The 13,134-nt window shown below is 42.9% G+C and overlaps 1 protein-coding gene and 1 long non-coding RNA gene across 5 annotated transcripts in view; both read left to right on the forward strand.

Annotated features, from left to right (window-relative positions):
- The first annotated feature begins 4,836 nt into the window (after positions 1–4,836).
- On the forward strand, positions 4,837–5,523 carry LOC112432105 (uncharacterized). The gene is made up of 2 exons (XR_003022818.2): positions 4,837–4,971; positions 5,479–5,523. It is a non-coding gene; the product is annotated as an uncharacterized LOC112432105 (long non-coding RNA).
- Positions 5,524–5,942: 419 nt separating this feature from the next.
- The window catches only part of LOC112432102 (uncharacterized), a 34,016-nt gene continuing 26,824 nt past the window's right edge, over positions 5,943–13,134 (forward strand). Inside the window, exons 1-2 of one of the 4 annotated variants that reach the window (XR_013100905.1) lie at positions 5,943–6,346; positions 8,856–9,108. Coding sequence is in view for 3 of the 4 variants with exons in the window: in XM_076890293.1 (XP_076746408.1) it covers positions 8,865–9,108 (244 nt within the window). In the remaining variant the exon portion in view is untranslated. The remainder of the gene's footprint in view (positions 6,347–8,855; positions 9,109–13,134) is intronic. The other 3 variants (XM_076890293.1, XM_076890292.1, XM_024800738.2) reach the window with 3 other exon arrangements.

Consider the following 13,134-nt stretch of genomic DNA (forward strand, 5'->3'; position numbering starts at 1 on the left):
TACAATGTTACATTTCCTTTCTTGGCCTTAACTTTCACAGGCACGATTGAAAGTTTGAATTCATCTTTACCGGCCCCAGTAAGAGCACTGGTCTGAATAGAGACTATGGCACGATTTTGAGTTTGTTCCTTTGATTCTTGTTCTTTACTCATTGTCTTTTGATAGATGTGTAACATTTGAGGATGCTTTAAACCACACGTCTTGCACCTGAGGCGCTTTTTGCAGTCTCTACTAATGTGACCTTTAGAAAGACATCCGAAACAGACTCCATTCTCTTTTAGAAAAGTGATTTTGTCTTTTTGCGTTTTTCTTTCCAGCTCTTGACAATTTTCTAAGGTATGTTCACCTTTGCAAAACAAGCAACTCCTCATTTGTGTTATTCTTTCCTTTTCCTTAACTTTGTTATTTTCTTTTTCAGATGCCATCACAGAGGTAGCAAAAGAACTTTCTTTGAATCTTGTGTGAGTTTGGGACTTAAGTTTTCTTGTGTCTCTGTTTGTCGTGCAGATATCCTTGATGTCCCCAAACACTGGGTCAGATGCGATCTTCACTTGTTTTTCTAAAAACTCCACAAGATCCTTAAATGTAGCTTGTCGATTACACTTCTCATGGAAATCACAGACTGCAGTTCTCCACTTATCTCTTTGCCTGTAGGGAAGTTTCTTTGTTATAGCTAACATGTTGGCAGGCATGTCAAGCTCCTGCATATAACTGAGATCTTCCATAGCATTGCAACAGCCTCTTAGGAATATTGTGTAAGCTTGAAGAGCTTTCGTGTCCTCTGTTTTTATTGAAGACCAAGCAAGTGCTTTGCTCATGTAAGCCGTGGCAAGTTTATGTTCATTACCAAAATGCTGCCGTAATAAAGACTTTGCCTTTCTGAATCCTGCTTCTGAAGTCATGTGTAGGCAACTTCTTACAAGTTCTCTTGGTTGACCCTTTGTGTGTTGTTCCAAATAATAAAGACAATCTCCAGGGTTTTTATTTCTGCTTTCAATGTTGTGTTCAAACGATTTAATAAAAGTCTGGTACTGAAGTGGATCTCCATCAAAAACTGGGATCTCCTTTTTAGGTAATGAAGAAAGACTATGTTGTTGGATTAATAAAGCAGTGAGTTCGTTTTGCTTACTCATGACAGATACGATGTTACAGTCTTCTTCATGACTAGAAAGTTGAGAAGATACATGTTTATTTTCACGTGAATTTCTAATGTCTGAGTGATATGTCAAGGGATCTTCAGAAAGAGTCTGAGGTTGTATTGGAACTCTGCCTATGGTTAAGAGAGATTGTGAGTCTGCAACATTATGCTCCCTAAAGATATGCACATGTTGCCTTTCATGTACAGGAGTATCCGGACTAGTATTCAACACTTGAGTTACCTTCTGTCCCTTTTCAAAATATGACTCCATACCATCTGATATTTTTGATAGTTTACTTTTAATACTGGATCCTTTTGAGCCTTTCAGTACTTTCATTTTTGCAACCGTGGCAGCTATATTTGTTTCCAGCTCCAGTTGCTCCCGCTGTCTCCTTAACTGTGCTTCACGTTCCTCCAAGGCATGTTTATCCTTAAGCACTTTTTGCCTTACCATCAGAGCAGCTGCTTCAGCTTCAGCCATTATTCGTGCTGATGTTGTACTTGATGCTCTGGAGTTTGAGCTTGAAGAACTGATTTTACTCTTTTTGCTTCCTACGTTTGAAACACTGTCACCTGGCTGTATTTCATCTTGTATGTCAGAATTTGTTTTAACCTGCTTTGGGGATGTTAAGATGTTATGTTTATCATTTGTGGAAGAAACCGTCTCCTTTGATAAAACCGTCTCAGCAGAAACGGGCACATCCAAAGTAACAGCAGTAGGCACTTTCTCAGCTTCATTGTCTTTTTCCATAAAAGGTCTTCCAGCTTCAAGAAGCCACCGTTTCACATCTTCAACAAAATCATCATTACATTTTGTTATGCGTCCAAACCAGTCAATATGAGCATCTTGTTCATCTTTAGGAATCAATAAAATGAATGCATCATGAACTGCTTTGGCATTTTTATACAAATCATTCAGTTTTTCCAAGTTAAGCAGCACAGCTTTTGCATTGTCATCCTTGTTCATCAATTCTTTAATATCACGAGTTAACCCTTTAATCTTGTTAACATGAGCTTTTCGCTCTTTCTGCAAAGTTTCCATTTTAAAAGCAAGCGCTTTAGCCGTCAGTTTTGCAGATCTTTTTTCTTCCAGTTCATGTTCGGCTTCTTTTATTTCACTCATCGTCACTTTTTCACATGCATCAAAACAACATTATATTCCACAGCTTCACAGATAGATCACAGCCAATACTTTTCTTCCGTGTAAACCATTGCGCAGCAGCGTCACAGGCTGTCAAAACCAGAGCAGAGTCCTCCAGCTTGCCAAATCAAGCACACGCACGCACACAACGCAGATCAAACCAATGTCCCCAATGGACAAGCGATGACACTTACAAACTGTGTTCAAAACATCCAATAATACACAGAGTGAATCCGCGTGTCCTACCGCTTCTGAAGTGTCTGTTGCGCTGCGTTCCACCATGCCAGTGTGACGGTGCCGTTTCCAATTACTCATTTGAGAACTGCGTCCACTCATCTGACAGCTCCGTGACTCCAAAACGTATATCCAAAAATCCTCTTCATTGTTTTGATGCGTGCAATAAAAGACAAGGTTTTCTGTTGACTAAATGTTGCGACTTTCATCCGTAAATAAAGCCGCGGCCGGCTGAGTTGGTTGTGTCCCTGTGACGCGCCTCCAATAATCCATAATGAGTCGAACTTGTACTTTGCGCATTTATTTTAAGAACAAAACAAGAACAAACATTTGCGCTTTCAATCAATTTCCAACTAGCGCACGGATTAACTGGTGTGCCAGAAAATGACGGTCAACAGAAAAATTTGCCCACAAACCACTCACCCAACACACCTGCTGCGAACACCGACCTCAGGTAAATAGACTGTGACCACACCCACATACCATCACCTGAGACGCAGGTAAAGCTATACACCTGTGCCACCAAAACAAAAAGGAAAAACATAAACATTGACTTTGGCTCTTACACTGAAAGAAGGCAGGAGGATTTTCTTCACTGAAGTGTTTAATAATAGATATTGTTAAATAAAACACAGACATTAATATTAAGATTACAAACGACTAAATTCTTTCCTTACACACTTAATTGTTTTCTGATCATTAACCCTGACGTTAAATAAGTTATGAATGGATTTAAGGTGGACGACAGACACTAGACAGACAATCATTGTGGAGCCTAAAGAGAGCAAATGAAGTAATAGATAGATGAGGTGTTGTTCACAGCCGGCACCTTTCTAACTTTGCCAGCATCGCCTTTAAAATCTGTACCTGATCCTGAGAGTTGTTGTTGTGGTGGCTGAAAAGCTGCAGCTGTGTGTGTTTGTAACAGCAACCGAGTGTAAGTATGAATAAAGATTGTGCTGAAAAGCATTAAACTGTGGACGAGTCTGCTGTGGGGATACTACACTTTCTTTTCTCATGGTAACCATGATATTGTAATATTTCTCCCAGAGAAACTTTGTGGATGAATACTGGGCTGCGCTGAGCCAGAAAGTGAGTAATATCACCTATGACTGTATTTAAATGATGCAGCGTTCACTGAACATGTTCAGTTTAAAAAACTCCTACATGTAGAAAAGATAAACAGAAAGATTAAATTCATCAGGTTGGAATAAATGTTAATCAGGTGTGTAATTATCACTTACATCATTTGCTTGTAACTGTGTCTGGTGTAATCTAAACATTTATGAGACGTTGATGAGATGGAAAAAAAAACCTGGAGAAAAGTCGCATTTACCTTTTTTTTTCTCAGGTAGAAACGTTGGCGTCTGTTATTGAGCTGATTTTGGAAACCCTGGCTGGTCTGAGTTACTGGGAACTTGAGGTTTTCAAGGAAGTCCTGCGTAAAATTCATTACAAACATTAGTCAGACATCCAAAGAATCATCTACATGAGGACAGACCTGCAGGACATGGTATTTTTCATGGTCCTGACTTACGGTGAGCGGTCAGTGGAGGAGACCATGGAGGGTTTAAACGAGACGAAGGGGACTGATCTGGCTCAGAGGCCGTCAGACTGCAGCCCAGAACCCAAAAGTAAGACAACAAAGATGAAATAAGTTAAATGAACTCTGGTGGTTAAGATGTCTCATAAGTAAAGTTTTTGTCTTTCATAAAAATATTGTAGAGAAAAGACAGATTGTTGTCCGAATCAGAATTTATGAGTGTTCAAGGAACAAAAAAATGACAAAAAGTGACTCCTTCAGTCTGAGAGACTGAATAACACAAACAGTGTCTATCATGGTTGAGCTTTAAATGTAATGTTGAAGATTATACAACTGTCAGTTGGTAAGTAAGTCTCTTGTGAGTGACTTTGAGCACTTTTCTCCTCAGAGAAACACTCTGTGGACGAACGACGCTCTGCACTGATCCACAAAGTGAGTCATGTCACATCTCTGATTCAGTACAAGACAGCAGGCTGAAAGTCAGAGGACTAAAGTATCATCAGTTCTCATGTTGAGTCATTTTTTTCATGATTTCTGCTTTTTTGTGATTATGAGAAATCATACTGAACTTTCTAAAAGAGCTTATTTGGATAAAATGGATAAATAAATAAATGTCCTGCAAATTGAATGACTTTTCCAGGTGGCAATGGTGGCAGCTGTGAAACAACTGCTTTTGGAAGCTTTGAATGATTTGAGCTCGAGGAGTTCAAGAGATTCCTGAAGTCAATTTTCTTTGGATGAGTCTGTCATACAAATCACAGAAGCTGAGTCCATCATCAACCAGAGCAGATATAATGAATCTGATGGTGGATGAACTTGGTCATCAGTCTGTGGAGGTGACCAGAGAAGTTTTCATGCACATGAACAGAACTGATCTGGTGCAGAAGTTACCAGAGAGCAGCTCAGCATCCAGAGGTAAGACCAACATGCATGAGTGTAAACTCTGTGTCATCAACAGGTTTTTGTGTTGGTGGTGTCATGGTGGTGCAGTGGTTAGCACTGTGTCCTCACAGCATGAAGGTTGTGTGTTTGAGCCTCCTGGTTGGCTGGAACCTTTCTGTGTGGAGTTTGCATGTTCTCCCTGTGCCTGCATGCTTTTCCTCAGAGTGCTCTGGTTTCCAGTCCAAACACATGCTTGTTGGCTTTATTGCTGGTTCTAAATTAAATGTGGGTGTGAAAGGTTGTCTGTCTGTTTAAAACCTGAGGTGGACAGGTGTACCCTCTCTCATTATCACAGCTGGGAACCCCCAGTTACTTTGGTTGGACAGGATGGAGGGTTTCTTTGTTGGGTTCTTATGTCATTTTATAGTTTCACATGATTTTCTCTTTTAAATCATCTGTGTCGTCTGAAGGCTGATTCTACTTGGATGTGTGATGATGTTTGAATCCTCAGAGTTGATTGTAAATGTCTTTCCTCCTCAGAGAAACACTCTGTGGATGAACATGGAGCTGCACTGTTGAAGAGAGTGAGTGTGACTTTAACTCAGCTTTCATTCAGTAGATTCAGGCTGTAAATCATCCTCATCTTGAACATTAAACACGATGAAACAGACGAAGCATCTCTGAAACTGGATGCTTCTCACAGTGTTAATGTGGAGTCTGCAGCAATAATGTTTCCACTGACGACAGAGTGAAGGACTCCGCCCTCAAACCAGCGTTCGTCCCTGTACCATTGTTAATTCAGTGGGTTGGTTTCGCCCCCTGTTGGCTCTCCAGGAGACTGCAGGTCTTCCTGGTCGTTGACAGATGTTTAGTGAATAACAGAAACACACAGTATTAAAGATTTATACCGTCTGTGGTAAATTACAGCTTAAGAGTGTTCAGTCAGACATAAGTAGCTCTAGTTAGCATGTGAATGTGATGCTTACTTTGGATTATGGAACTTTGTATTATTATTAACGGATTCAGTATTTATTAAACTCGGTGTATCCGTTGTTGCTTTGGAGATGCAGAGACTGATTAAAGAGACACGACGTCACTCTTTCTACTCATACCTGAGCCAAAGGTAACGTTGATGGAAAGGCGGTAACATCTATTTCAACTCGGTTTATTTCTATGGCGCAAAATTAGAACAACAGTCGCATCAAGGCGCCTCCGTTATTCAGGCGGGCTGACAGCTGGGAGGAGAGAGACGCAGAAACGCGGAAGTTTTTCCGCCTCAGCGTTTACAGAAAGTGAGAGAAAGCAGCGGGAGAACAGTGCCTCACACTAAGCTGCTTCACAAACACTGAAGAATGATTTTCCATCAGCAGTGATTCCAGGTGTTCACATTTTACATGAAGTATTGAAGGTAAGCGCGGCATTAAGTTCTGCTTCCTCCTGGAAGTTCACATTCGTAGTTCTGCTTCCTTGTTAGGGGAGTGCGAAGGCCCTCTATCTGCTCTGTTTCTTCTTCTTCTTCTTCTTCTTCTTCTTCTTATTATTATTATTATTATTATTATTATTATTATTATTATTATTATTATTCAGGCAAAACAAGGGCCTGTTTGAGGGCCTAAACATACTCAAAAACTCAGGAAGTTTTGCACACGCATCAGGTCTGGTGAAAAATTTCGTATTTTAATGGTTTTACATATGAGCATTGGAAAATGGCTCCGTAGCGCCACCTATTTGGGGTTTGATAACCTTCCTATTTGGTCAGTGTCAACTACACACCCGGGCCATGTTAAACTGCGGAGCTTTTGAGTTTTCGGGACACTTTGGGGTACAGTATAGTGATGGGTGACATCTGCAACCTCAAATTTCTCCAGGAAAGACTTTTTTTTTTTTTGTGTCCCGTTTGGATCTTTAGCCATCAGAATTGTTGCCTGAAGGCCAAGAAAGATGCTTTACTTTACCAATTGGATCATCATGGCCTTGCCATATTTGTCCATTTGATTGACCTTCATTATAATTATGTATTTATTTTATTTTTGGTTGTTACAGACGGGACAGACATGACTGGGGGATAGGACAGGGAGAAAGAATGAAAGAAAGAGAGGGAGAGAAAGAGTTTTTATTTTAACCTGGATCACCTGTTGAGAAAGAAAAAAGAAAACAAGCAGAAGAAGACGAGAGCAATACAATAAACAACATCATGATGATCTATGTGAATATAACAGTAAATACTAAATGTTAAACATTATTGTGCAGCAGTAAGATCGACAGCGCACAGTGTGCTTTGAGGTAGGAGCCAAAAAGGGTGTAGTTTGTGTGTGTGAGTCCCCGTGTGTACACCTGTGAGCATGGACACGCTTGTTTTTAAAAGGCTTCTTCATGTAAGTAAATTGTCAGTGGTGTGTGACATTTTTAAATACGATGAAGGAATACAAGACAGTCAAAAGGAGTTTTATACAGCTACGTGCACGGGTGAGTGATCGAGTGATACTCACACCCGAGGCTTTGCAGTCAGATTTATTTATACCAAGAGACAGTTGCATAGCATTTCCTGTTTTTCAAGCTTACTTATTAGCGTGTGTGTGTGTGTGTGTGTGTGTGTGTGTGTGTGTGTGTGTGTGTGTGTGTGTGTGACAGGATGTAATGGCATGTGATACAAAAATATATGAACATTTTAATACATTTGAAAGCTTTATAACGGAGGTATCTTTTAATAATAGACATCTGCAGTTTAAACTTAAAAGTTACTTCTATCATAAATAAAAGCCTTGTTGAGAATTAAAGTGTTTCTCACCTGTGAGAATCTAGAGGGCTTTTAATTTGAAAGAGTTTGTATAAACCAGGGGTGGGCAATTCATTGTCGCAAGGAGGCACATTTGAAAACGAGACTGCCTCCACCCCAGAGAGAAGGGTTACATCTCCTGGGTCTAGGTGCGGCTTGCCCCTCTGAGGGCGGGGGGTACCTGGACCTGGGATATAGAGTATGTTTGGGGAGTGCGACTGTCTGTGCAGTGTCTATTTGTGTCTGTCTACACGTTGGGTGAGTGCCGAGTATTTGGTTGTGCATATGGGGTGGGAATGCAGGTTTGTGTCCGTGTGCGCCTGTTCGTCTGCGTCTATAAGACCCAACCTCTCTGGGTACATCTCAGGCCCTCCAAAGTACGGAGGCCTATCTCCCCTCACCACACTCCCTGCCGGTGGCTGATGCCCTGTGTGTTGGGGGTTGGTGGTTTCTAGTTTATTGTGATGGTGCTGTTTTTATTATGTTGCTCTTTTTTTTTTGTTTTCTTTCTCTTCTGTTTTTTTTTTCTCCATACAGGTGATCCAGGCGTTTTGTTTGTTTTTCTTTCTTTCTTCCCCCCTTCTCACCGTCTCTTCTCCCCTTTGGTTTTCTTTCTCTCCCTCTCTTTCTTCCATTCTTTCTCCCTGTCCTATCCCCCAGTCATGTCTGTCCCGTTTGTAGCAACCGAAAATAAAATAAATACATAATTATAATAAAGGTCAATCAAATGGACCAATATGGCAAGGCCACGATGATCCACTTGGTAAAACAAATCCACTTGGCATCTTTCTTGGCCTTCAGACAACAATTCTGATGGCTAAAGATCCAAACGGGACACACAAAAAAAAAAGAAAAGAAAACGAGACTGTTGTGGAGGGCCTTTCCAACAAGCTGAACTCAAACTCACACACACGCTGCTGTGGGTTGCATGTTTTTATTACACAATTTTATTCAAGGTTCAAGCTGATGTTTGACGTTCACGTCCAATCACAGTTTTCATTTGGGTGATAGAAAAGTAACAAACGTCCATGTCAGTAATGTTGTCATTAGTGAAATACAAAGCAGTCAGTTTCCATCCATCAAATGAACAAACAGCAGACATGCTGTCCTTCATGTATAATATGATTTCTTCATTTTCCAGGTGGTAACTATGACGACTAAGAAGCTGCTCATTGAAACACTGAACCAGTTGAGTCCAGAGGACTTTGCTGAGTTCAAGTCACTCACTGAACTGGAGAAAGATCTATCATCCGAGCCAAGGGGCCGACTGAAAACAGCAAACACACAGGATGTAGTGAAGCTGATGGAGGAGACGTACAGAGGAGAGAGTGTGGAGGAGACCAGAAAGGCTTTAATGAAGATGAACAGGACTGATCTGGTGCAGAGATTATCAGGTATCACCTCATGAAACGCAAATAAGAGAACAAAGACACAAGCTCAGTTACAGTATTTTGATCAGATCAGAACAAAAACATCCAACATCATTCAACATGGTTGGAAAGTCTTCAAGCAGCTCTACAGGTTATAATTATGTCACTATTAACCCTCATCATACTGACTGAAGTCTGTGGTAGATTTTTGTCATACCTCACAGATGTGTTTTTTTCTGTCATTTAAATTTTTAATGAATTTGTCAGTTTGTTGCTGTTTCACACAATTTTCTATTTCTGCTTTGATTGGTGCTTCTTTAAAAATACAAATGTTTGTAGGTGTCAGAGGACTCCAGTCAAACAATTCCACCTTTACAGTTTTAATAAATGGGACTTATTAACTGTATTGTGAATTTATTCAGTTGCAGCTGGTCCTAAATTAAAGCAACACACAGTATCTAGTATCTGTCAGTGTTTATAAAGAAGAAAGACTCAGATGCCATCACTGCCTTCATCGTCTGGATGGGGAACTTTTCAGACTAGAAGTTATCAGAATGTTGGAGACGTAGCTGCATCTACTGTACCTGAGAGAGCTGGAGTTCTCTGGTCACGCAACCCATATCAAGGAAGCATGTAACAGACACGCATGTGCAGCACGCTTTGGAGAGACAAAGCGCTTCATGGAGTCACGACCTCCAGCTCTCACTGGGGCAGTTTGAATCTGAATGTGCAACAAGTGGGTGAAAGTAGCACCTCCAAGTTTTAGGCCATGGTTCTCAGCTGGTAAAGGGTGGAGTGCTCACTCCAGGTCACGGACGAGTTCCCCCATTTGGAGGAGTTTAAGTATCTAAGGGAGTTCACAGGGGAGGGGAGAGTGGAGCAGGAGACTGACAGATAGATTAGTGCTGTGTTTGCAGTGATGTGGATGCTCTGCTGATCTGCCCTGGTGAGGAGAGAGCGGGCCCTGATGTTTTAGATTTGTAGGTGGAGCTATGTTCCTGCCCATGCATATGGTCACAAGCTCTGAGGACTGAAAGAATGAGATTATGGATACAAACAGAAATGAGTTTCCTTTAAGTCTATCTGGGAATGTCCTACCAGGAGGAGGCTGCTGGACAGATCTAGACATGTCTGGCTGATCCTCTGAGTCTTATCCAGTAGATAATGCAGGGTTCTGGAGCCGATGTAGGTGAGGGGACTGGTCCAGCCTCACTGCCTTGACATGCAAGTGTCTGCCCTACTTTCCCTGATATGAAGAAACCTGAGTAGCCTTGCAGGTCAAATCTCTCTAATCTCTGGTCCAAAGGGCCAGGACTGTCCAGGACTGTCCGCTGAAGTCCATCGAGGATGTTTTGAGGAGAGGATGTTGTCTAACCTAACGTTCATCATGGACAGCACCTCCCACTGTCACGGTCCTGGGTCGGTGAGCCAGTGTTTTGAGTTTTGTACTTTTGTTTTCTTAGGATGATTGTGTTTTGGGTTTTACTTTGTACTTCTAGCTCTTCTGTTCTCCTTGGATTGAGAGTTCTACTGCTTAGGTTTGGGTCCCTGTACCCCCATGCTCTGTGTAGTTTACTTCTGTCCTCGTGTTTGCCTTCTCGTTCCCCAGTCAGTAGTGTCTGACTGGGGAATAATAAGAGAACAGCACCACCAAGGCTGGAGACAGAGCAATACTGGAAGAGCATATGGGAGAAGGACGCAACCTATAACGGCAATGCTCAGTGGCTAGTGGATCTGAGGGCAGACCATAGCGACCTCCCTGAACAGGGTCCAGTAACCATCACAGTGGCAGATATCCAAGAAAGGGTCTCCAGTATGAAGAGTTGGACAGCACCAGGGCCCGACATGGTTCACGCCTACTGGCTGAAGAAGCTGACTGCACTCCACGAGCGTCTGGCAGCACAAATGAACCAGCTGCTAGTTAACGAGGGACACCCGGAATGGCTAACCGAAGGTCGGACGTTCCTGATCCCCAAGGACCCCAAGAAGGGACCGGTCCCCTCCAACTACCGACCAATAACCTGCCTCAGTACTACATGGAAGCTCCTGTCAGGCATCATATCGGCTAAGATGAACAGGCACATGGGTCAATACATGAGCGGGACACAGAAAGGACTTGGCAAGAATACCAGAGGCGCAAAACACCAGCTACTGGTAGACAGAACAGTCAGCCAGACTGACCAACCTGTGCACTGCCTGGGTTGATTACAATTATTATGACTCAATGCCCCACAGCTGGATACTGGAATGCTTAGAATTGTACAAGATCAATGGGACCCTAAGAGCCTTCATCAGGAACTCAATGGGGATGTGGCGTACAACACTAGAGGCCAACTCCAAGCCCATAGCACAAGTCACCATCAAGTGCGGGATCTACCAAGGAGATGCTCTGTCCCCACTGCTGTTCTGCATAGGCCTGAACCCCCTCAGTGAGATCATTAACAAGACTGGCTACGGATACCGACTACGGAACGGAGCAGTTGTCAGCCACCTCCTGTACATGGATGACATCAAGCTGTATGCCAAGAGTGAACGAGACACTACCTCTACAAGCAGCAATTTGTTATTGTCACGGATCACAAGCCCCTCCTGGGTCTTCGGAAAATACCCATTGACAGTGATAGAACTGGTCGCCGTGCTCGCTGGGCTCTTGAACTTGATCCTTTTGAGTGGACTGTGATTCATAAAGATGGCCACCGCCACCTCAATGCGGACGCACTGTCACGTCGCCCTGTCACTGGTGAAACCGTAGAGCAGGACACAGTCTGCACTGCTTCTGCTACCTTGAAACCTGAAGAGAGGTGCGTGGGTCCTGCAGGCCCGCCCAACCATAGTCCCTGCAGTACTGACCAAAAACACATTCCATGCAATGACCTTCCTGATCCACGACTGCAGTGTGCAGCGCTATCTGTTTCATCCACATTTGTGCTTGAGCTGCCTGAAGATGATCTCAAAAGTGAACAACAAAAAGATCCTGTACTGTCAGAAGTCATTGGCTGGAAAGCTAAGGGTCAGAAACCACCTTACTGGCGTATGAAAAAATGCCCACCTCAGGAAAAAGTGCTATGGCATGAGTACTCTAGACTTACCTTTCACAATGGCTTACTCTGTCGTAAAGCTTTCAACCCGTCCCAAAAGTCAGTGTTGCATCAGTTGGTTGTTCCTGAATCTTTAAAAGACACTGTCCTACAGCTGCTGCATGGCAACCCAGTGTCCGGTCACCTATCAGCAGATAAGGTCCTGAAACGTGCTCAGCAGCTATATTACTGGCCATTCATGTCACGTGACATCAGAATATGGTGCACACAATGCACTCCATGTGATGCCAGACGGAATCCCACACCTCATCACAGAGCTCCAATGAAAACAATTGTTGCTGCGGAGCCATTTCAAAAGGTGGCAGCTGACATACTTGAACTCCCCATTACGAGTCGTGGCAACAGGTACGTGCTCGTTGTTCAAGACTATTTCTCGAAATATGTCAATCTCTATGCTATCGCAGACCAACGTGCCACAACAGTTGCAAAATGCCTGTTTGACAACTTCATCTGTCAGCACGGCGTCCCTGAAATGCTACACACGGACCAAGGACGTCAGTTTGAATCTGACCTGGTGAAACATCTGTGTCAGCTGCTAGGCATCCAGAAGACACGGACCAGCCCATATCACCCTCAATGCGACGGGATGGTCGAGAGGTTCAATCGAACACTTATTGACCAGTTAGCTAAGTTACTCCTTCAGCAGCCTGGCGAATGGGATGACTGCCTCAATCAAGTTGCTTTGGCTTACAACACCAGTCCTCACTCTACCACGGGGTTTACGCCATTTTTTCTCACACATGGACATGAGGCACGGATGCCTGCTAATATGCTGTTGCCTACCAACATGTCAGCATCATCTACTTCTGTTTCTCCTGCTGACTACGTCACCCAGTTGACTCAGAGACTTCAGTCTGCCTTCAGCACTGCTGCATGGAACAGAGATTGTGCCCACAACCAGCAGAAACAATTGTACGATAGGGGCATCAAACACACTCCTTATGTTCCGGGT

Source organism: Maylandia zebra, linkage group LG11 (genome assembly GCF_041146795.1).
Source record: "Maylandia zebra isolate NMK-2024a linkage group LG11, Mzebra_GT3a, whole genome shotgun sequence".
In the NCBI taxonomy this organism is placed as follows: Eukaryota; Metazoa; Chordata; class Actinopteri; order Cichliformes; family Cichlidae; genus Maylandia; species Maylandia zebra.